A 25,615-nucleotide genomic window follows, 5' to 3' on the forward strand; every position below is an offset into this window, starting at 1 on the left:
ACTATTCATCATGTTCCCACGTAGATCGGTCCTATGGACGGTAACGAGCTGGCTCACCTAATGAAATTTGACGAGGATCACCGGCTCCACATGTGCCTTACGTTTCTGAATGGTGACGTTAAAACAGTGAATGCGACTGAATGTGATCAATTATTTGGCAGTGCTGAGCCAAGCAACGCTAATGGAGATGTGGCTGCACCGTTGCCAATGGATCCCGTGCGTACTAGTCTTTTATTTCTATTATTTTGCATTTTTTTTTTTGTTTTAGCAATTAATTTTTCATTGAGCCTTTAGAGCGTTTTTAGTTATGAATATTGCGTGCGATAAATCGTTTTTTCGCTCCTCATTGTTTGCTTATAGTGATAATTTAAATGTAGGGCATTATAATTGCCGCAGTTTTAACCTCTCTGACAGGTCATCTAAAATTAACGAAATTAGAAATGCTGCTGTTGACAGTTTGTTAAGTGTAGTAGGTGTTTTCGAAACTTGGCTAAAATGAAATGGTCATCCGTGTGTGAGAGGTGGGGTGTTGCTTTGTTTGTCTCTAAGTCTATTAAGTACAAAGTTGTTTTTAGTGGTAGTCAATGTGGGATTGTTGAATGTTTGTTTGTAGAACTTTTCCTTGGTTCTACAATAGAAATGTTCTTGTTGGTGTATGGTATATCTTCTGCGGGGAAATTTTCGGGCATTTGAAAGTGAAGTTGCTGATGTATTGGTTAGATACTCTGACGTCATAATTTTGGGAGATTTCAATAATAATCTTTTTGATTTGTCGTCTTCTTATAGTGTGCGCGAAAGTCGTAGGCTGCTTAATGTGCCAATTGTCCACAACTCTCTTGTTACAACTTTAGTGCTGTACATAATTCTACTTCTTTACTCGATTTTGTTCTTGTTAGTGATCGTAGTTGTGTCTGTGTTACTAACCAGGTTGTTTGTGCCAGTATATCGGATCATGCGTTTATTTTCGTGTCCCTTAATGTTTCAGTTCTTAATGTTTTGCAGTTCTTTGAATATGTTGATTATAATGCTTTGAGTCGTGATAATTTGCAGGAAATTGTTTCGTCTACTGATTTTTCCGCTTTGTATTCCACTAGTGACGTTGATTTTCAATGTAGTCGCTTTAGTAGCTGTCTTGCGTCTATCCATAATGCATTTCCTATAAAAAAAAGGGTGAGAAGGACTAGGAGTGCGGATTGGTTTAGCAATCCCCTCATTTCGAGATTTGGCAAACGGTTTTTAACACACACCATTTGCTTTGTTTACCTTTGAGATGGGATCGGCGGATCGATTAATTTTTTTTTTGCCCGAATTCGATAACTTTTTGACAAATCACGTTCTTACCTTAGACATCGTTCTCAATTTTTCAATGAAACCACCAAATATTTTAGACAAATATGTATTTTAAAAAACATATATATATATATATGTATATTATTTATAAAATGTAAATATTATATTTGTATACCTCATGCTGTAGGTTCCATTTGTTTAAAGTAGAAATCCGAAATGCAATGACATATGCTCACATCATATACGTAACAATATAATTATCGAATTATTTAATGTGAATGCAGAGACATTGGGTATTTTTAGTTGCATTTTCATTTAACTACCAAGTAAAATTTGGTTGTTGGTAAACACAATGGAAGATCTAATATGGAGCTAAGGTTTACAGAATACATTAATCGGTTAAGAGAAGATAAACAACTAAGATTGTAAAAAATTGTTTTATGTAATGTATTGAATGTATGCCTCCTACATCATTGCATTCCCTTTATTTGCACATTTATGTATTACACATGAAAGTATGTTAAATATAACTATTTATATGTATGTATGCGTATATATATTTCGCTAACAAAACACCCGATTTTAACAGACGTGTCAATACCCAGAAACACAACACAGTTTAGTAGGTTTTTCAATTGACCTTCATCTTCAATTTGAATTTATCAAACTTTTTAACAAAAACTAATTTTAATAGAACAAAAGCTTAAAAACTTTCTCAAACATATCATAAAAATATTACGAAATTTAAACGTAATCTCAATAGCGAGGAGGAGATGGGTCGACAGTTCCCGCCCTGAACCGCACGGGGGTCGTGACTGTATGCTACGTGACAGGCCTATTAACGCGAACTTCGGAGATAACGTAGTCAGAAGGCGGCCGGTAAGGGTAACGCCTCAAGGCTGGGGTGTTTTCGGGATTCGCGGAATGGGATGCAAATCCTGGGATTGAAGAGAATGATACTTCGGTCTTTATAGATAGCTCCAAGATGGAGACAGGGTCTAGATTGGGGCCATACTTCGATACACAAAATATCGGGACGTCGGTGAGACTGTCGGACGAGTGCCTTTGCGGCTGTGCCATAACGATAGCCGCAAAGGATATTCTGGGAAAATCAGTATACATGTATGGCGGCCCTCAAAGCCGTCGGTTCTAGGACAGTGAGGTGAAAGTTCTTGGCGGTATTTGTGGAATCCCTGAATAGACTCCAGTTGTACGACATGGATTTGCGCTTACCCCTACTCTCTTCTTGTAATTTCTTTTTATCACATACTTTTCATTTGCTTTTCACTGCAGGTCAGACTGGCCACCGAGTGAACTCACCTTTTCATGCTGGGCTACCCATTCAACCTAAACTATTAACAATATATTGTGTTAAATTCCGCAGAGAAATCATAAAATAGGAGAAAAGAAGTTTTCCAAATAAAATTTTTGTTTTTAAAATTTGTTCAAGCTTCAAATATTGTCAGCTGAGACGAAAATGGAACGTAAAATTTAGTTTTTACTGAATTCTACTTTCCGGTTACGGACAACAGACGTTCGGTAATCATTTGCATATGTATTCATACGCCAAAACAAAACAGCTGACACGTTTTCCTACATTTACGGCATGTTTACGAGAGCATAACCAGGCCTTTACAGAGAAATAAGTCTCTTTCCCATGACGTGCAAAATATTATGAATTGATTTTTAGTTAAATAAACCTACATTTTTGAGAAAAGTTGTAAATGCAAATTGAAGATTAGAGATGGTTGAAAAAACGCTTACCTGCATCTTCTATTGGGTATATTTTGTTACAAGCAAAAGAAAAACATATTTGAAGCCTTAACTAATGTTTTCCAGTCGAATAAACTGGCCAGAAACAAACTCATGTGGCTTTCCTGAAGTTTACAGGTTTACATTACGTCATAGTTGAATGAAAATTTCTAATAATTGTAGTTATATTTTTTCTAATAACTTTTTCAATAATTTCGTTTAAGAGCGAGAAAGAGAAAAATATAGAGGAGTGGGTGGATATTTAAGTAATTTTGTACGATAATTTTATATTCTTGAAAAGACAAAAAACTTTTCGAAAGTAGTACTGAAAACTAGAAAAAACATTACGAACAAACTTGGAAAAAAATTAGGGAAAACTTCCAAAAATATATAAAGCATCAAGGGCTTTTGAAAAAAGGCTAACAAATACTTCTTACACATACATAACTAGGCTTAAGGCAAATATTTTAGATTAAAATAGAAAAAATGTGGCTTAAAATTAATAATTTGTTGTAGAAAGAAAACTTCGTCAATGTAAAAGAAAAAAAAAACTTAACCTACATTTGAAAAAGTAAAGATCTCCTTTGATTTTGTAAACCAATAGCGCTTAAATTTGTGAACGCAAACGTGGCCTTGGAAGGTCGCCAAACACAGCTTCACCATGAACGCTTTTAGCTAAAGCTTTTATGCTGGCCGCAATATCAACATTATTGTCCAGTTCCTAAATAAGATGAAAGATATATTAACAATGGATTAAAATTGCTATAAAGACCAGACATAAAAAACATTTAAACATAGATTTTTAACATATATTAGGATAGTTTCTCTCTATGACACCCACTCTGCATGTTTTAATTGCTTTTTATTTGTTCTAAAGCCAAAAGCGTTTCAAATTTGTCTCTACTCCCAAAAAACAAAAATTCTTTGCGGGCGGGCCCGGTCCCCAGATGCTTAGTCCCGAATACCTTTCTTCTTAGTACCATATTGTTCTTTTCGGTCAATCTACCCATTTTGACTCAAGATAACCCACCCCAAATTTAGAAAATTTTGTTAGAGGGAGCGTCCTTCCCTTTTCAGATATTGAAGATATGAAGTGCCCCAATTTCACTACAGTATATTCGATACCATCGGTGAAAATTTTAACTATTTTTGGGTCTATAGGGAACACATAAAAGAACAAATCAACAGACTTGACTGTTGGCAATATTAAGGGCTCAAGTTGTCAGTTTAACATGGAAACTTGGTGATAGGAATTTTAATTCTAAGTGGACTCCTCTTTTATCGAACTCTCCATGAAGAATCATCCGAAATGGTAGCCATCTCCATATGTAAACTTGTTTTTTTTTTAATAAGCTCATTTTTGGAATAATTCCACTGAAAATCTATCTCTTTCGATAGCCGCAATTCTTGCTGAATGAAGTTTCAATTCAATGGTAGGAGATATTCTGTTTAATGCGATTCCGAATAAAAGTAATCGTTGGGAAATGTCGCTTATTAAAATACAAAATACAATAAAATACAAATACGATTCGCGACGCTACTTAGAATCGTTTGGATTACTCATTTTCCAAACTATGAAAAAATATTAACAAAAATTTTACTCCGAAAATACAGAAAAGAGGAATTTGATGCGAAAAATTTTTAAATTGAATATGCAGCTTTAAAGTTTATGGCAAAAAACGAAGATTTGCGCAACTCTTGTGTTGTTTACTCAAAAAACAAGCTCAAAATCGCATAAATGATATCCAAAAAATAGATAAAACATCTATGTGAGTTTGAAATTGTCGTAACTTCCTTAGGTTTTCGAACTTCGAAATTCTGAAAACACCATTGGATTCGTGAAGAAAATCCCTTTCCGTAATGGTGCCGGATGAAGCAATATTTCAAAGTTTTCTTTGAAAAAAATCTCAAAAATCAATTTATTTTTGGCCTAAAATGTTAAAGGCCATTTTTAAGGTCGAAAACGCCGTGGCTCCATCATTTTTTCGAATTTCGAAAATGTTAAAGCATTCCGCAGTTCGAAAGTCAAAGACGAATCGTTAAATAAACTAAATTCTATAAAATTTAACATTTTATTTTTTTTGCAATTTTTTAGCAAAGGGGGTAACCTTGCCAAAATTTTCAATATGCAGCTTTGAAGTTCATGGCAAAAAACGAGGATTAGCGCGACTCCTGTGTTGTTTGCTCAAAAAACAAGCTCAAAATCGCATAAATGTTATCCAAAAAATGGATAAATCATCTATATGAGTTTGAAATTGTCGTAACTTCCTTAGGTTTTCGAACTTCGAAATTCTGAAAACACCATTGGATTCGTGAAGAAAATCCCTTTCCGTAATGGTGCCGGGTGAAGCAATATTTCAAAGTTTTCTTTGAAAAAACTATCAAAAATCAATTTATTTTGGCCTAAAATGTTTAAGGCCATTTTTAAGGTCGAAAACGCCATAGCTCCATCATTTTTTCGAATTTCGAATATGTTAAAGCATTCCGCAGTTCGAAATTCAAAGACGAATCGTTAAATAAACTAAATTCTATAAAATTTAACATTTTATTTTTTTTGCAATTTTTTAGCAAAGGGGGTAACCTTGCCAAAAAAAAACTCCTGTGTTGTTTGCTCAAAAAACAAGCTCAAAATCGCATAAATGATATCCAAAAAATGGATAAATCATCTATGTGGGTTTGAAATTGTCGTAACTTCCTTAGGTTTTCGAAATTCGAAATTCAGAAAACACCATTGGATTCGTGAAGAAAATCCCTTTCCGTAATGGTGCCGGGTGAAGCAATATTTCAAAGTTTTCTTTGAAAAAACTCTCAAAAATCAATTTATTTTGGCCTAAAATGTTTAAGGCCATTTTTAAGGTCGAAAACGCCGTAGCTCCATAATTTTTTCGAATTTCGAAAGTGTTAAAGCATTCCGCAGTTCGAAATTCAAAGACGAATCGTTTAATAAACTAAATTCTATAAAATTAAACATTTTATTTTTTCATTTCCCTCTATGACGCATAGTTTAGGAGATACAGCCATTTAAAGTTTTCCAAGTGAAATTTCAATTATTAATGGATTTTTCGTGGAGTCAGGAATTTGGTATCCTTGCCAAAATGTAAAATTTTTGATGCGAAAAAATTTTTTCAGTTGAATATGCAGCTTTGAAGTTCACGGCAAAAAACGAGGATAAGCGCAACTCCTGTGTTGTTTGCTTAAAAAACAAGCCCAAAATCGCATAAATGATATCCAAAAAATGGATAAATCATCTATGTGGGTTTGAAATTATCGTAACATCCTTAGGTTTTCGAACTTCGAAATTCTGAAAACACCATTGGATTCGTGAAGAAAATCCCTTTCCCTTATGGTGCCGGGTGAAGCAATATTTCAAAGTTTTCTTTGAAAAAACTATCAAAAATCAATTTATTTTTGGCCCAAAATGTTTAAGGCCATTTTTAAGGTCGAAAACGCCGTAGCTCCATCATTTTTTCGAATTTCGAAAATGTTAAAGCATTCCGCAGTTCGAAATTCAAAGACGAATCGTTAAATAAACTAAATTCTATAAAATTTAATATTTTATTTTTTTTGCAATTTTTTAGCAAAGGGGGTAACCTTGCCAAAATTTTCAATTTTTGATGCGAAAAAATTTTTTGAGTTGAATATGCAGCTTTGAAGTTCATGGCAAAAAACGAGGATTAGCGCGACTCCTGTGTTGTTTGCTCAAAAAACAAGCTCAAAATCGCATAAATGTTATCCAAAAAATGGATAAATCATCTATGTGTGTTTGAAATTGTCGTAACTTCCTTAGGTTTTCGAACTTCGAAATTCTGAAAACACCATTGGATTCGTGAAGAAAATCCCTTTCCCTTATGGTGCCGGGTGAAGCAATATTTCAAAGTTTTCTTTGAAAAAACTATCAAAAATCAATTTATTTTGGCCTAAAATGTTTAAGGCCATTTTTAAGGTCGAAAACGCCATAGCTCCATCATTTTTTCGAATTTCGAAAATGTTAAAGCATTCCGCAGTTCGAAATTCAAAGACGAATCGTTAAATAAACTAAATTCTATAAAATTTAACATTTTATTTTTTTTGCAATTTCTTAGCAAAGGGGGTAACCTTGCCAAAAAAAAACTCCTGTGTTGTTTGCTCAAAAAACAAGCTCAAAATCGCATAAATGTTATCCAAAAAATGGATAAATCATCTATGTGGATTTGAAATTGTCGTAACTTCCTTAGGTTTTCGAACTTCGAAATTCTGAAAACACCTTTGGATTCGTGAAGAAAATCCCTTTCCGTAATGGTGCCGGGTGAAGCAACATTTCAAAGTTTTCTTTGAAAAAACTCTCAAAAATCAATTTATTTTTGGCCTAAAATGTTTAAGGCCATTTTTAAGGTCGAAAACGCCATAGCTCCATCATTTTTTCGAATTTCGAAAATGTTAAAGCATTCGGCAGTTCGAAATTCAAAGACGAATCGTTTAATAAACTAAATTCTATAAAATTTAACATTTTATTTTTTTGCAATTTTTTAGCAAAGGGGGTAACCTTGCCAAAATTTTCAATTTTTGGATGCGAAAAAATTTTTTGAGTTGAATATGCAGCTTTGAAGTTCAAAGCAAAAAACGAGGATTAGCGCGACTCCTGTGTTGTTTGCTCAAAAAACAAGCTCAAAATCGCATAAATGTTATTCAAAAAATGGATAAATCATCTATGTGAGTTTGAAATTGTCGTAACTTCCTTAGGTTTTCGAACTTCGAAATTCTGAAAACACCATTGGATTCGTGAAGAAAATCCCTTTCCGTAATGGTGCCGGGTGAAGCAACATTTCAAAGTTTTCTTTGAAAAAACTCTCAAAAATCAATTTATTTTTGGCCTAAAATGTTTAAGGCCATTTTTAAGGTCGAAAACGCCATAGCTCCATCATTTTTTCGAATTTCGAAAATGTTAAAGCATTCCGCAGTTCGAAATTCAAAGACGAATCGTTTAATAAACTAAATTCTATAAAATTTAACATTTTATTTTTTTGCAATTTTTTAGCAAAGGGGGTAACCTTGCCAAAATTTTCAATTTTTGGATGCGAAAAAATTTTTTGAGTTGAATATGCAGCTTTGAAGTTCAAAGCAAAAAACGAGGATTAGCGCGACTCATGTGTTGTTTGCTTAAAAAACAAGCCCAAAATCGCATAAATGATATCCAAAAAATGGATAAATCATCTATGTGGATTTGAAATTGTCGTAACATCCTTAGGTTTTCGAACTTCGAAATTCTGAAAACATCATTGGATTCGTGAAGAAAATCCCTTTCCCTTATGGTGCCGGGTGAAGCAATATTTCAAAGTTTTCTTTGAAAAAACTATCAAAAATCAATTTATTTTTGGCCTAAAATGTTTAAGGCCATTTTTAAGGTCGAAAACGCCATAGCTCCATCATTTTTTCGAATTTCGAAAATGTTAAAGCATTCCGCAGTTCGAAATTCAAAGACGAATCGTTAAATAAACTAAATTCTATAAAATTTAACATTTTATTTTTTTTTGCAATTTTTTAGCAAAGGGGGTAACCTTGCCAAAATTTTCAATTTTGGATGCGAAAAAATTTTTTGAGTTGAATATGCAGCTTTGAAGTTCATGGCAAAAAACGAGGATTAGCGCAACTCCTGTGTTGTTTGCTCAAAAAACAAGCTCAAAATCGCATAAATGTTATCCAAAAAATGGATAAATCAACTATGTGAGTTTAAAATTCTCGTAACTTCCTTAGGTTTTCGAACTTCGAAATTCTGAAAACACCATTGGATTCGTGAAGAAAATCCCTTTCCGTAATGGTGCCGGGTGAAGCAATATTTCAAAGTTTTCTTTGAAAAAACTCTCAAAAATCAATTTATTTTTGGTCTAAAATGTTTAAGGCCATTTTTAAGGTCGAAAACGCCGTAGCTCCATCATTTTTTCGAATTTCGAAAATGTTAAAGCATTCCGCAGTTCGAAATTCAAAGACGAATCGTTTAATAAACTAAATTCTATAAAATTTAACATTTTATTTTTTTTGCAATTTTTTAGCAAAGGGGGTAACCTTGCCAAAATTTTCAATTTTTGGATGCGAAAAAATTTTTTGAGTTGAATATGCAGCTTTGAAGTTCAAAGCAAAAAACGAGGATTAGCGCGACTCATGTGTTGTTTGCTTAAAAAACAAGCCCAAAATCGCATAAATGATATCCAAAAAATGGATAAATCATCTATGTGGATTTGAAATTGTCGTAACATCCTTAGGTTTTCGAACTTCGAAATTCTGAAAACATCATTGGATTCGTGAAGAAAATCCCTTTCCGTAATGGTGCCGGGTGAAGCAACATTTCAAAGTTTTCTTTGAAAAAACTCTCAAAAATCAATTTATTTTTGGCCTAAAATGTTTAAGGCCATTTTTAAGGTCGAAAATGCCATAGCTCCATCATTTTTTCGAATTTCGAAAATGTTAAAGCATTCCGCAGTTCGAAATTCAAAGACGAATCGTTAAATAAACTAAATTCTATAAAATTTAACATTTTATTTTTTTTGCAATTTTTTAGCAAAGGGGGTAACCTTGCCAAAATTTTCAATTTTGGATGCGAAAAAATTTTTTGAGTTGAATATGCAGCTTTGAAGTTCATGGCAAAAAACGAGGATTAGCGCAACTCCTGTGTTGTTTGCTCAAAAAACAAGCTCAAAATCGCATAAATGTTATCCAAAAAATGGATAAATCAACTATGTGAGTTTAAAATTCTCGTAACTTCCTTAGGTTTTCGAACTTCGAAATTCTGAAAACACCATTGGATTCGTGAAGAAAATCCCTTTCCGTAATGGTGCCGGGTGAAGCAACATTTCAAAGTTTTCTTTGAAAAAACTCTCAAAAATCAATTTATTTTTGGCCTAAAATGTTTAAGGCCATTTTTAAGGTCGAAAACGCCATAGCTCCATCATTTTTTCGAATTTCAAAAATGTTAAAGCATTCCGCAGTTCGAAATTCAAAGACGAATCGTTAAATAAACTAAATTCTATAAAATTTAACATTTTATTTTTTTTGCAATTTTTTAGCAAAGGGGGTAACCTTGCCAAAATTTTCAATTTTTGGATGCGAAAAAATTTTTTGAGTTGAATATGCAGCTTTGAAGTTCAAAGCAAAAAACGAGGATTAGCGCGACTCCTGTGTTGTTTGCTCAAAAAACAAGCTCAAAATCACATAAATGTTATCCAAAAAATGGATAAATCATCTATGTGAGTTTGAAATTGTCGTAACTTCCTTAGGTTTTCGAACTTCGAAATTGGATTCGTGAAGAAAATCCCTTTCCGTAATGGTGCCGGGTGAAGCAACATTTCAAAGTTTTCTTTGAAAAAACTCTCAAAAATCAATTTATTTTTGGCCTAAAATGTTTAAGGCCATTTTTAAGGTCGAAAACGCCATAGCTCCATCATTTTTTCGAATTTCAAAAATGTTAAAGCATTCCGCAGTTCGAAATTCAAAGACGAATCGTTAAATAAATAAATATTTCAAAGTTTTCTTTGAAAAAACTCTCAAAAATCAATTTATTTTTGGTCTAAAATGTTTAAGGCCATTTTTAAGGTCGAAAACGCCGTAGCTCCATCATTTTTTCGAATTTCGAAAATGTTAAAGCATTCCGCAGTTCGAAATTCAAAGACGAATCGTTAAATAAACTAAATTCTATAAAATTTAACATTTTATTTTTTTTGCAATTTTTTAGCAAAGGGGGTAACTTTGCCAAAATTTTCAATTTTTGGATGCGAAAAAATTTTTTGAGTTGAATATGCAGCTTTGAAGTTCAAAGCAAAAAACGAGGATTAGCGCGACTCCTGTGTTGTTTGCTCAAAAAACAAGCTCAAAATCGCATAAATGTTATCCCAAAAATGGATAAATCATCTATGTGAGTTTGAAATTGTCGTAACTTCCTTAGGTTTTCGAACTTCAAAATTCTGAAAACACCATTGGATTCGTGAAGAAAATCCCTTTCCGTAATGGTGCCGGGTGAAGCAACATTTCAAAGTTTTCTTTGAAAAAACTCTCAAAAATCAATTTATTTTTGGCCTAAAATGTTTAAGACCATTTTTAAGGTCGAAAACGCCGTAGCTCCATCATTTTTTCGAATTTCGAAAATGTTAAAGCATTCCGCAGTTCGAAATTCAAAGACGAATCGTTAAATAAACTAAATTCTACAAAATTTAACATTTTATTTTTTTTGCAATTTTTTAGCAAAGGGGGTAACCTTGCCAAAATTTTCAATTTTGGATGCGAAAAAATTTTTTGAGTTAAATATGCAGCTTTAAAGTTCATGGCAAAAAACGAGGATTAGCGCGACTCCTGTGTTGTTTGCTCAAAAAACAAGCTCAAAATCGCAAAAATTTTCAATTTGGGATGCGAAAAAATTTTTTGAGTTGAATATGCAGCTTTGAAGTTCATGGCGAAAAACGAGGATTAGCGCAACTCCTGTGTTGTTTGCTCAAAAAACAAGCCCAAAATCGCATAAATGATATCCAAAAAATGGATAAATCATCTATGTGGGTTTGAAATTGTCGTAACTTCCTTAGGTTTTCGAACTTCGAAATTCTGAAAACACCATTGGATTCGTGAAGAAAATCCCTTTCCGTAATGGTGCCAGGTGAAGCAATATTTCAAAGTTTTCTTTGAAAAAACTCTCAAAAATCAATTTATTTTTGGCCTAAAATGGTTAAGGCCATTTTTAAGGTCGAAAACGACGTAGCTCCATAATTTTTTCGAATTTCGAAAATGTTAAAGCATTCCGCAGTTCGAAATTCAAAGACGAATCGTTTAATAAACTAAATTCCATAAAATTAAACATTTTATTTTTTCATTTCCCTCTATGACGCATAGTTTAGGAGATACAGCCATTTTAAGTTTTCCAAGTGAAATTTCAATTATTAATGGATTTTTCGTGGAGTCAGGAATTTGGTATCCTAGCCAAAATGTAAAATTTTTGATGCGAAAAAATTTTTTGAGTTGAATATGCAGCTTTGAAGTTCACGGCAAAAAACGAGGATAAGCGCAACTCCTGTGTTGTTTGCTTAAAAAACAAGCCCAAAATCGCATAAATGATATCCAAAAAATGGATAAATCATCTATGTGGGTTTGAAATTGTCGTAACATCCTTAGGTTTTCGAACTTCGAAATTCTGAAAACACCATTGGATTCGTGAAGAAAATCCCTTTCCGTAATGGTGCCGGGTGTAGCAATATTTCAAAGTTTTCTTTGAAAAAAATCTCAAAAATCAATTTATTTTTGGCCTAAAATGTTAAAGGCCATTTTTAAGGTCGAAAACGCCGTGGCTCCATCATTTTTTCGAATTTCGAAAATGTTAAAGCATTCCGCAGTTCGAAAGTCAAAGACGAATCGTTAAATAAACTAAATTCTATAAAATTTAACATTTTATTTTTTTTTGCAATTTTTTAGCAAAGGGGGTAACCTTGCCAAAATTTTCAATATGCAGCTTTGAAGTTCATGGCAAAAAACGAGGATTAGCGCGACTCCTGTGTTGTTTGCTCAAAAAACAAGCTCAAAATCGCATAAATGTTATCCAAAAAATGGATAAATCATCTATATGAGTTTGAAATTGTCGTAACTTCCTTAGGTTTTCGAACTTCGAAATTCTGAAAACACCATTGGATTCGTGAAGAAAATCCCTTTCCGTAATGGTGCCGGGTGAAGCAATATTTCAAAGTTTTCTTTGAAAAAACTATCAAAAATCAATTTATTTTGGCCTAAAATGTTTAAGGCCATTTTTAAGGTCGAAAACGCCATAGCTCCATCATTTTTTCGAATTTCGAATATGTTAAAGCATTCCGCAGTTCGAAATTCAAAGACGAATCGTTAAATAAACTAAATTCTATAAAATTTAACATTTTATTTTTTTTGCAATTTTTTAGCAAAGGGGGTAACCTTGCCAAAAAAAAACTCCTGTGTTGTTTGCTCAAAAAACAAGCTCAAAATCGCATAAATGATATCCAAAAAATGGATAAATCATCTATGTGGGTTTGAAATTGTCGTAACTTCCTTAGGTTTTCGAAATTCGAAATTCAGAAAACACCATTGGATTCGTGAAGAAAATCCCTTTCCGTAATGGTGCCGGGTGAAGCAATATTTCAAAGTTTTCTTTGAAAAAACTCTCAAAAATCAATTTATTTTGGCCTAAAATGTTTAAGGCCATTTTTAAGGTCGAAAACGCCGTAGCTCCATAATTTTTTCGAATTTCGAAAGTGTTAAAGCATTCCGCAGTTCGAAATTCAAAGACGAATCGTTTAATAAACTAAATTCTATAAAATTAAACATTTTATTTTTTCATTTCCCTCTATGACGCATAGTTTAGGAGATACAGCCATTTTAAGTTTCCCAAGTGAAATTTCAATTATTAATGGATTTTTCGTGGAGTCAGGAATTTGGTATCCTAGCCAAAATGTAAAATTTTTGATGCGAAAAAATTTTTTGAGTTGAATATGCAGCTTTGAAGTTCACGGCAAAAAACGAGGATAAGCGCAACTCCTGTGTTGTTTGCTTAAAAAACAAGCCCAAAATCGCATAAATGATATCCAAAAAATGGATAAATCATCTATGTGGGTTTGAAATTGTCGTAACATCCTTAGGTTTTCGAACTTCGAAATTCTGAAAACACCATTGGATTCGTGAAGAAAATCCCTTTCCGTAATGGTGCCGGGTGTAGCAATATTTCAAAGTTTTCTTTGAAAAAAATCTCAAAAATCAATTTATTTTTGGCCTAAAATGTTTAAGGCCATTTTTAAGGTCGAAAACGCCGTAGCTCCATCATTTTTTCGAATTTCGAAAATGTTAAAGCATTCCGCAGTTCGAAATTCAAAGACGAATCGTTAAATAAACTAAATTCTATAAAATTTAATATTTTATTTTTTTTGCAATTTTTTAGCAAAGGGGGTAACCTTGCCAAAATTTACAATTTTTGATGCGAAAAAATTTTTTGAGTTGAATATGCAGCTTTGAAGTTCAAAGCAAAAAACGAGGATTAGCGCGACTCCTGTGTTGTTTGCTCAAAAAACAAGCTCAAAATCGCATAAATGATATCCAAAAAATGGATAAATCATCTATGTGGGTTTGAAATTGTCGTAACTTCCTTAGGTTTTCGAATTTCGAAATTCTGAAAACACCATTGGATTCGTGAAGAAAATCTTTTTAAATAATGGTGCCGGATGAAGCAATACTTAAAAGTTTGCTTTGAAAACTCGTTAAATAAACTAAATTCTAAAAAATTTAACATTTTATTTTTTTATTTCCCTCTACAACGCATAGTTTAGGAGATACAGCCATTTTAAGTTTTCCAAGTGAAATTTAGATTTTTAATGGATTTTTGATGGAGTCACGAATTATGGCCATTTTCCCTCTATGACGCATAGTTTAGGAGATACAGCCATTTTAAGTTTTACAAGTGAAATTTCAATTTTTAATGGATTTTTCGTGGAGCCAGGGATTTGGTAAACTTACCAAAATGTTAAATTTTTGATGCGAAAAATTTTTTTGAACTGAATATGCAGCTTTGAAGTTTATGCACAAAACGAGGATTAGCGTAACTCATGTGTTGTTTGCTCAAAAAACAAGCTCAAAATCGCATAAATGATATCAAGAAAATTGTGAAAAACATCATCTATGTGAGTTTGAAATTGTCGTAATTTCCTTCAATTTTCAAATTGAGAAATTTGAAACCACCATTCAATTTCTCAAAGTTCAGAAATCCACACATTTTGCGAAGAATTGTTTGGAATACTCATTTTCTTAGAAATCTCACTTTCGATTTTTTGCGAAATTTTTAACTACGGAGAATGGCCCATTAAAAACTTAAAAATATATTTAAAAAAAATTTAGTCCGACATTGCTGTATCTCGTTCAATTTTTCGAATTTCCGAGAATCAAACACAGCCTTTGATTCGGGACTCTGCGAAGAATCGTTTGGAATACGACCATTTGCAAAAATAATAAAACAAAAATTTTACTCCGAAAATGCGGTATCTCACTCAATTTCTCAAAGTTCATAAAACCACACACAGCCATCGATTGGGATGCTGCGTATAACCGTTTGGACAAATCATTTTTTCAGAAATCTCAATTTCGATTTTTTGTGAAATTTTCGACTATGGGGTAGAGCCCATTAAAAATTTTAAAAAATATTAAACAAAAATTTTACTCCGAAAACGCTGTATCTCGTTCAATTTCTCGAGGTAAGGAGAACAAAACACAGGCGTATATTCAGGACACTGCGAAGAATATTTGTAATACGACAATCGGGTATAGCCCATTAAAAATTTTAAAAAATATTAAACAATAATTTTACTCCGAAAACGCTGTATCTCGTTTAATTTCTCGAAGTTCGGGAAATTTGAAATGCTACGAAAAATCGTTTGAAATACTCATTTTCTGAAAATCTCGCTTTCGATTTTTTGTGCAATTTTTGACCAGGGGTATAGCTTATTAAAAATTTGAAAAATTATTTGACAAAAATGTTGATGCCAAAATGCTTTATTTACGTAGACTCGTTTCGAAAACTCATTTTCTTGCAGATCTCCCTTATAGCTTTTTAAAAGATTGGACAAAATATATAACAAAAATATTGCTTCGAAAACGCTGTATCAAATTCAATTATTTGAAATTTTACTCCGATTTTTTTTTTTTTTTTGAAATTTTACTCCGAACCGAACCATGCAGCCCTCGATTCGATACACTGCGTCCAATCGTTTGGAATATAAAATTTCTTAGAAAAAAAACTTTAGATTTTTTGTGAAATTTTTTACCATGGGCTGTATGTAGCCCACTAAGAATTTGGAGAAAATACTAAACAAAAAGTTTTCTCCAAAATTCAGTATTTTCTTCAATTATTCGGAGGAAATACAGGCAAAAGGGATGACTAAAATGTCTATGAAAATATTAAGTTATAGAAGACACCCTAAAGCTTTGCGTTTGAAATTGGAGAAAAAATGTCCAATTTTATGTAGTATTGCAAATTTGTTTATGTTAAAACTTGAAATAAATTAAAAACAAGTACGGGCAATTGTTTCAATAACATACATATCTTCTCAAGTATATGGCTAATGAATGAAAATACTTACATCTTCATCAGAGTCCAATGCTATATAACTACGAGCATTCGCAAGAGGTGAATTTGCTATTTCTATAGGTAAACTTTTAGCGAAATTTACCATATTCGAGGCATTAACACGCCTTTGCGGGGTTGCTGTCATAGCAATGGGCATTGAGCTATCTAAGTCCAGCGCATCTGAAAAAGAAAAATATATAAAATTACATAATAGATGTCAACATGTATTGGAGTTTAATTTCCAATAAAAATTTTTTTCCTGTTGTTTTCACATAAATAATTTCTTTTTTTACCTTCCGCCTCTTCAGCACCATCACTTTCATCCAAATCACTCATTTGATTACTATCAGCTACTTGGAACGATGCACGTTGTTGAAAGCTACTATAAACTGGCAGTATTTGATGTGGCACATTTTGATTTTGTTGCTGACGCAGCGGCGAAGGCGGGTTTTGCAGATGCACAGATGAATTTACGTATGTGACATTACCAGCTCCGCCGGTAAAGGTTCCGTCAACACCTTCCAATTCGAATAGGCAATCGTCAGCTGTTTCAACTGTGGGAGTTGGGAATTGTTGTTGAAAGGACTGCTGACCAACAAACGAAATCGTTTGTTGTGGTTGTTGCTGCTGCTGACGGAATGTGGGGCTATTACCCACACTCATGGGAGTAGCTTCAGGTGTGGCGGGCGGAGTGTCAAAGTTTGACATTTTACGATTAGAAATTGAGCTGCTTACGACGTTACCAACAGCGGCGGAACTAGCCGTGGTCGTATTCAATGATGGCGGAGATGCTACAGTTGTAACCATATTTGTGCTGGCTTCCCCTAATGCCGACCGATTAGTGTTTGTAACTATGGCACTAGTGAACGATAAAGCAGGGCCTGCTTCAGAGGTTGCCAACTTCATGCTATTGCTCTCTTTATTCCCGGGATAAAGGTTAGACGGCGGTTGGCTTGTCGTTGGAGTTGTCGGAGCTGTGGTATTTAAATCTCTTCGGTTGGATATGGTGTTGCGTCTACGAGAAGCACCATAAGGTAAGCTGCCACCATTATTACTAACATCCAAATTGGGAGGTTGACGGTCTAACCATTCATTGGCTTGTTGTTCCGGTATACATTGAATAAGGGATACAAGCAATTGATAGTCCTGTTCAGATTTTTCCCGGAAACTTTTCAATAAAGCAAATTGTTGTTCCGTATAACGCTGTATGCGTTCGTCCGTTTCAGCAATTTCCCTCTGCAGACGTTGTTGCAAATACGATTGCAACTGTCTGAGGCGTAACTGTTTCGAATCCAAATGGGTTGTTATGCCGCCACCGGTCACAAAAGATGCCGATAATGAGCCAAGGGGCAAAGTACTTGACGGGGTTTGGTTAATCGAAGAAACCTCCACTTTAGGATGATCCATTATTAGAATACCAAAAGTTTCCGAGAAAGATTTGTCAGCTCTTTTTTGTGACAATTCCTCATTATTGGTTAGTATGCCACAATTTATCAGATACATTGGGGTAACCTGTTGCTGAGTGTTGGCAGAGTCGCCAACACGCTTGGCGCAAAGGACAACATTGCAGTTGCTACAGATGCTAAGTTGCCAAGTTTGTAATGTTTGACCAAGCTCGGAAATATCCAAGGTTAGACTATAAATTAAATCACGTTGACTAATCGAATTTATAGCCAAATCAGACACTGGGCCGATAGCCTAAAAATATCGTAAATAAATTTAAAACTTTGTTATTGTTTTTATCATCAATTATTTTTTCTGAAAGAAAGAGTCTATGTATTGTTTTGTATCTATTAGTGTGTAAAAGTAAAACAGTGGCGGATCTTGTGATCTGGCAGATGCAGCCGCCTTCATGGTATCAGTTATATTGGGTGCGTATACACCTCTCCAGCTAATTTTGCCAATACCCTGAGGAAGTCTTTCCCCTAGTTGCCACTTTCGTCAACATTTATGTTGACATTAGGTGCGTTCGTGTACTCAAACATTTCCGCAAATTTGCACAGATTGTTACTGGAAGTAAATCGCGTGCTTTTTTTGCCAGAAGAAGAGAGCGGGAAATAGCTAAATTTTGAGGATTTGGTAATTGAGAGCTTGCAAATTTCTACTAGAGGTTTTTCCCCAGCAGAAAATTTCAGCATTGAACAGCTGTTTTATTAGAGACAGCTGTTGAGTTCAAATAAATCATTCATCCCTAAATATGTATACTTAAGAAAAAAGTGTTTATAATATGTTAACTAAATTTAGTCCATTAGCCAAATAAGGTCTTAGGGCTTGGCTAATTTTGAGCAAATAAATAAAATAAAAAATAAAAAAGACTAAAATGCATTCTTTCTCTCCTGCAAACTTTTACTGACAAATGGTAATTACTGGAGTAGTACGCGAACAGACCTATTGTCAAAGTTGACAAATTGTCAACATCTTTCACACCTATTCACAATACTAACATTCGATTTTATGTCAAATTTATGTTTACTTGCAAGGAAGCAATCGAATGTAGGGCGAAATTCGCCCTGTTTTGGACAAACAAAACGTGTCAAATAATGTGTCTAATGTGGATACAAATCAAGAATATACGAATTTGATTTATTTTGGGACAAAATGATAAAAAAAAAAGTTGGGTCAAATATTTGACTAATATGAACGTAGCTACAAAAGAAAGTAACATTATTTTTTACTGGAAAAGTACCCGAACGCTCCTATTGTTTATATGACAGCTGACAAAATATGTTTAATCATATTTTTTTCTTAATTTTCTCAATTGTTTTGAAATTGATCATGGCGCCGGTTGTGTTGTGTAAAAAAAAACACAATTTTGCAAATTTAACAAGCGTACGTTACAGGTTAGTTATAAGAGCGCACAACAAACCGATTACTGGCTTAGGTGTATGTCCATAGCGGCATGGGGCGGATTAATATCTGCACCCTCTTTTCAACCTTACCTAACCTTAACAATTTTTAACTTTGACGACCAAAAACACTACTACGAGTGTGGCAACACCGAATGACGCTCGGTTTCAAGTTGACAATTCGAATACCCTCCACCATAGGATGGTGGGTATACTAATTTCGCCATTCCGTTTGTAACACCTCAAAATATGCGTCTAAGACCCAATAAAGTAAATATATTCTTGATTGCCATGACATTTTAAGTCGATTTAGCCATGTCCGTCCGTCCGTCTGTCGAAAGCATGCTAACTTTCGAAGGAGTAGAGCTAGACTCTTGAAATTTTGGGATTGTAAATGGGCCATATCGGTCCGTGTTTTGATATAGCTGTCTTGAGCTTTTAGAGGACGCAATTCTTGTCCGATTTGGCTGAAATTAAGCATGAAGTGTTATGGTATGACTCCCAATAAATGTGCCAAGTATGGTTGAAATCACCCCATAACCTGATATAGCCGCCATATAAACCGATCTCCCGATTTGTCTTCATGAGCCTCTAGAGGGTACAATTCCCAATCCGATTTGGCTGAAACTTTGAATGAAGTGTTCTGGTATGGCTTCCAACATTTATGCTAAGAATGATTGAAATCGGTTCATAACCGGATATAACTATATTGGGTCTTGACTTTTGAGCTTTAGAGGGCGCAATTCTTATTCTATATGACCGAAATTTTGGATGAAGTGTTTTATTTTGACTTTTAACAACTGTGTCAAGTATGGTCTAAATCAGTCCACATCCTTATACAGCCGCCATATAAACCGATCTCACGATTAGACTACTTGGGCTTCTAGAGGGCGCATTTCTTATCCAATATGGTTGACATTTTGCATATGTCGTTTTGGTATGGACTTACAACAACTGTATCAAGTAGGATGTAAATTGGTACATAACCTGATGTAGCTGCCATATAAATCGATCCCCCAGCTTGACTCTTTGAGCCTCTGGAGGGTGCAATTATTACTCGATTTGATTGAAATTTTGAAGGTGGTGTTTTTCTATTTCAAAAAAACATTCAAAGAACTTGACAAATGCCATTCAGATCGCTTTAAAAAACCCAGTAACTTGCAAATGTTCCCATCCGCTAAATCAGACAGGTTCTCAGAGAAACGAGAAACTAAAGTGGAACTTCTTCTAACTGCTAGTGCGGGACACACACACAGACGGTGTTCTATAGTCTCTTCTTCCTCGATGTCCCTACAGCTTCTAAAAAAGTCGTTGCTGGCAACCTTCAGTCTGTCAGCATGTTTTCCGATTAGAAAGTGACCTGTCATGACGGACACAATGATTGAGACGTCTGTTCTAGCCAATGACAGCAAAGCAATAGACCTTTTCAAGTCTAGATGAGGCCACATAGTTTTGGAATGCTCACAGCCCCCCTCTTTGTAACCATCTATCATTCGTTACCTGGTCATGGTCATGAAAACTTAGCTTAGAGAACACTCGGGCTCGCTAGAGGCATACCCACAGATTCCAGTGTCCCTGGAGTGTGTAATATAGTATCCTAGTCTCGCAAGCTCGTCTGCTTTAGAATTCCTTGGGATATCTCTGTGGCCCGGCACCCAGAACAGGTGAATGTTGAACTGTTTAGCCATCTTGTTGAGAGATCTGCGACAATCGAAGGCGGTTTTTGTTGTCTGAGAAAATATGTTTGCCAATCGTCGTAATGACATTATATCTAAGCCATTCCACCACTACCTTAATTGCAAGGATCTCTGCTTGATACACACTGCAGTGGTCGGGTAACCTCTTCGATATGACCAGTTCTAGATCTTTAGAGTACACCCCAAAGCCCACCTGGTCGTTTAGTTTGGAGCCATCCGTATAGAAGTCTATGTTACTTCTGTTACCAGGGATAGCGTAGTTCCAATCGGTTCTATCAGGAATAGGGGTACAGAAATTTTTATCAAAAAGCGGCTCAGGTAGGGTATAATCCACACTGCCTGGAACATCGGATATTGTATCAAGTATAACACAGTGTCCGTGGCCACCACATGATCCAATGCATGACACGCGGTCTAAATTCCCAACTTTTTCCAATGGCTCTCTTGCAGGTGTATGGGGCAAGAGTGACCTTTCTTGCCCTTTCCAAAATGTTGGATTTGAAGTTCAGTTTCCTGTCCAGCGAAACACCCAGGTATTTTGCGCTTTCTGTAAATTCTGTAAATGGAACATTCTTCCCTCTGGTGACCCATCCTTTTAAATCAACAGATCCCAAGCCTGCCGTAATGCATCTTTTAGTAAGTAAGTTATTATATTTACGACTTAGTATTGAAAATATCACTATTGACTTCTGAATGACAAGGTCACATAAAATGTCTTTAGCAAAAAGCATGGGCTTGGGTATAATTTGACAGTAGTACTGACTTACTATAGGACAAAGTTAATAGTAAGTTAGCACAGATTTACTATGGACCACTCCCACAGTGTAGCTAAACTTAATGACTCTCGACTAGGTGGTTAGACAAATTGTTGAGACCACTGTCCGGCGTCTATTAACAAATTGGTCGTTTGCAGAATTTTGCGCCATACTATATCTGGGGCCCTTTTACTTAAGCAGCAACTTATTTTTGACTACGCCAGAATTTTCTACACTTCGAATGACTACCATATTGCCTTGTTTCCCCCTTTACTCCTTACTAAGGCCTCTACACATTGTATCTTTGAGACAGCTCTATTCGCCGCCCTCGGCCTTTAAAATCTGAACTTAAATTTGTATTACGCCACTACATGTTTTGTCGAATACACCCTAAATTAAACCGTAAAAAACGTAAATAATTAAGTCTACTAAAAAACACAATTGAATTCAAAAGTAAATATGTATATAAATATATCTACATATAAATGTATGTATGTGTGTATGAAAAACAGAAAAGTTTAAAAAGAAAGCGATCATTAAATACAAAAATAAACAAATTATTCGTTGAGAATAAGCAAAATAAAAAATAAAACGTAAACAAGAGTTGGTAGACGACGTTCATATGTCGCTAAAGATACCCCATATATATTTGTATATACATATACACATGCCCACATACGTATATACACATACATATATATGTAGTTATGTAAATTTGTTGTTCCTATTTGGCAGAACTGCAAACAGAATTATAGATGGTGGAAATCGAAAAACATGAGATTAATAATTAAAATAGCACGTTTCTTTTACTCTACGCATGTGAGAGCTTTTTGTTCATATCTATGTTTGTACATTAGGGCGGAACGACTTTCTAACATGCTCGAAATAAAAATACCTATGTATGTTTTAAAATGTGAAAAAATTACAAAAATGTAGAGATTAAGAAAAAAAATTAGCTGAGCCAGGACAAGGTTTGAACCCATGAAGTTCTGGCAAAAATGTACGGTTGCCATCGTTGGGAATTAGGCAGCTAATAGAGCAAAGTATCGAACTTGGTTAATTTTGTATTCATTTTATAGAGGTACTTTCGCAATTTCTTCGAGATAAATACGACCTGCCAGTGTACGAACTTTGAAGCCTCCCAAACATTAAGATTTATAATGATGACCCCCCTTGCCAAGGTGTCGATATTCGTCAAATCATGCTTGAACATTTTATGAATTTTTTATTATTAAAATTTCGTGCATGGAGAAAATTTTATTTTCCCCGCCTAGATTATCTTAATTCTCCTTTAACTATGGTCTATAGTCGTCGTCTTCGTGGGTGAGCAAGTTCGTTCTGCTTTAGACATACCCATAACCGCAGGAACGTGATGGCCATTGATTATTTAAAAATGTCAATAACTCGCCTTGTTATATCGAGCTTCATAGGCGTTCAGTGTTTAAGCAAGAGTAAGTGTCGCCTGACCTATCACTGAGAATAAACTCTATAACACTATCCGCAACCAATCTTCCAGCTAAGCTTCTTGTTGTTGTAGCAGTGTGTTATACACTGAGGCGGCAGCCCTTGCCGATGAAGGACTTCAACGGATCAATTCGGTACGTACAAACGGCTGCCATGGGTTGGAAACTTCTCGTGATAACGATGAACACCACACAGATCGAAGCTGAAAGTACCAGTCCGTATGATGATCATAGCTATCCCGTGGACTACAGTAGGAATCTGAAGTGGCCAAGTCCTATATTTTGACCACAAAACAAACAAAACTCTAATACTGAGTACATATTTGCAACAATTGTTCTGTTACAAATTTGATTAATATCAAAATGAATGTTTGTGTGCCTTTTTGTTTGATAACCTCAAGAGTGGTGTGGTACACATTCGACAAATGTTGATAGAAACGGCTGCAATCACTGACTACTATGACGCTTAACTAAAAATATGGGAATAAAAAATGTAGACCTAAACATGTATGTACATATATGCATGTATAATATGTACATATAAACATAAAAAAGATATAGAATAGCAAATGTTGTATTTTTTGGTACAGTAGTACTTGTAGGCATCTATTCTAAAGGTAATCGAAATTTACTTACAGAAAAACAACAATTAAAAACTAAAAGTAATTGAAGGTAAATAAGTATGGCGAGGTGTTGTAGTTTCATACTGATAGTTAGTTATATGGACATTGCAAGTTTTCAAATTAATAATGGACGCCTACAAAGCAAAGCGCATAGTAAACTACTTGCATTTAAAGAAGTATTAGCGATTATATAATTGAATAAACAAACACTAGGGTGTATAGCTATTTAAATTTAATATTTTCAATCTCTTTAAACTGCTGTTTACTAAAAATATAATGGCAGCGAATAATTCAAAAAGGCTGAGTAAGATTCAGGGTAACGCAGGTATTTTGTGCACTTGCCACAAACATTCGCTTGAGGAATCAGTAAAAATTAGGGAACATCTTGGAAATTCCTTCACCTGAGTTTGAATTTCCCAGGTTCTTTAGACGAATGTTCTTTTCATGTTCAGGCGAAAGTGTGAATAATTATTTTAACCATTGTTACTTCGCATAGTCTAACTTTATGATTTTTCTAATCTTGTTGTATGTTAAAACAAACAAATAAATCAAATTAAAATCTGAAAAACAGTATATAATTGAAGGTCATAACAGAAGTCCACATACACTTTTTTTATTTAGATGCTCAAGAAATCTGTTTAATCCCATACTATGGTAAAGAATGTTAAAGATAGTCAAAACTTCTTGCACATGACTCAATCGGAGCTGGTCGTTAAAAATGTTTTTAGCTGAGCTTGATTTACAATTTAAAAAGTTTTATGTATGGGTTACCTTATAGATCATAAGTGAGAAGTTCAAGAGCAAACCCACCTTTCGGCCGACCAAAACTTGGCTACAAAACACTGATAATACCTGTGATTTTGGAGGGAACGGAAACAAGGGTACTTGCAAAAGCAAATAAAGCAATGTTGGGTTATTCGGAAGGAAACCTTAGAAAAAATCTAAATCCATAAGTGCTATAGGAGAATATTGGTGCCCCAGAATGAGCCTCCCTTACCTTCTATAACTAATTAAATTGGCCCGAGAAAAGTTATGCAATCTCTAGATAAGCCACCATGTATAGCAGATACTAAGTAATGACTTTTTTTTGGTCTTAGTGTTGTAGACGAAATTTTATTATCTTTGGCTTTATTTTTTAATCTTTTTGATAACATTTGTTTGGTTATGTTGACTTGAAAACAACTCATTCCAGAAGGATCACCAATGTTTTTTTGGAATCGATTCTCGCCATACAAAAATATTTAAATGAGATTGTCACTCTAAATACCTATGCATATCCTGGAAAAACGTTTAATGAAAATTATGAAAAAAAATGTCTTCTAATGATGTTGTAGTATAAGCAGTCCTTAGCCAGAAGTACTTCTTGACCACCACTGGTACGTAAGCCCGCTTTCTGTGTCAACATATTCAATACAAAAAAGTCTAGAGGACTTTTGAAAATACGCTTGTTTACATAAGAAATAGTCAAACTAGTAGTCTACGATCACTTAGTTTAATAAACATACCTGTTTGAAGAAATCCATACATTGCGAATAGAATACAAAATTTCGAGGATATTTCTGAAGAAATGCTTGCCGGAAAGCATCTGTTAAAGATAAGGCAGGGGTTGATCCCTGCGATTGATTGGCAGTGGAAGCAATAAAATTTAGGCATTTGCACGACAACATATTGATCTCTCCTTCTCTGTCTCTATCACTCTCGCTCACAAATACAAACAAGGCAATTAATGTAAATTAATTCTTTGTTAAGTTTATTATGACAGCTTTATTATTGTACTTTTCTTGAATTTTATTCTTGTGCGTTGCTGCTAGTTTTCCTTCTGTTCCCAGATAATTTTTTTATTTTATTCTATTTGAACACACACTTAGAGTTCGTCTTATGAAAAAATTGCGTTCTAAGTTCTATTTTTCCGATTCTATGTAACCGTTGAAATGTGTACATAAATTGATGTATTTATCTTCACAATAGTTTTTCTTCTGCTTTCGATATTTCAACTTAAACTTTTCTCTTTTGTAAAAAGTTTTTAAGTTTTTTTTAATTTTTTTCTTTAATTTAATCTTCTATTCTCTTTCATACTCGTTCCATCTGAAATAGTGCGAAAAATCGAA

General features: G+C 34.3%; 1 protein-coding gene across 1 annotated transcript; it reads right to left on the reverse strand.

Annotated features, from left to right (window-relative positions):
• Positions 1–1,437: 1,437 nt before the first annotated feature.
• On the reverse strand, positions 1,438–25,584 carry LOC106088687 (uncharacterized). The gene is made up of 4 exons (XM_059369450.1): positions 25,013–25,584; positions 16,417–17,821; positions 16,137–16,303; positions 1,438–3,763 (listed from the first exon to the last, which is right to left on the reverse strand). The coding sequence occupies exons 1-4, from the start codon at positions 25,172–25,174 to the stop codon at positions 3,650–3,652; spliced, it is 1,848 nt and encodes a 615-aa protein (XP_059225433.1). The 5' UTR covers positions 25,175–25,584; the 3' UTR covers positions 1,438–3,649.
• Between the last annotated feature and the right edge of the window lie 31 nt (positions 25,585–25,615).

The sequence above is a fragment of the Stomoxys calcitrans genome, chromosome 5 (genome assembly GCF_963082655.1).
Source record: "Stomoxys calcitrans chromosome 5, idStoCalc2.1, whole genome shotgun sequence".
Classification (NCBI taxonomy): Eukaryota; Metazoa; Arthropoda; class Insecta; order Diptera; family Muscidae; genus Stomoxys; species Stomoxys calcitrans.

Coding starts and splice junctions, on each gene's coding strand:
- LOC106088687 (XM_059369450.1), bottom strand. CDS start 25,174: ATGTTGTCGTGCAAATGCCTAAATTTTATTGCTTCCACTGCCAATCAA. Junction 16,304..16,416: donor TGGTGCTGAAGAGGCGGAAG/GTAAAAAAAGAA, acceptor TTTCTTTTTCAG/ATGCGCTGGACTTAGATAGC. Junction 3,764..16,136: donor CATTGGACTCTGATGAAGAT/GTAAGTATTTTC, acceptor CATCTTATTTAG/GAACTGGACAATAATGTTGA.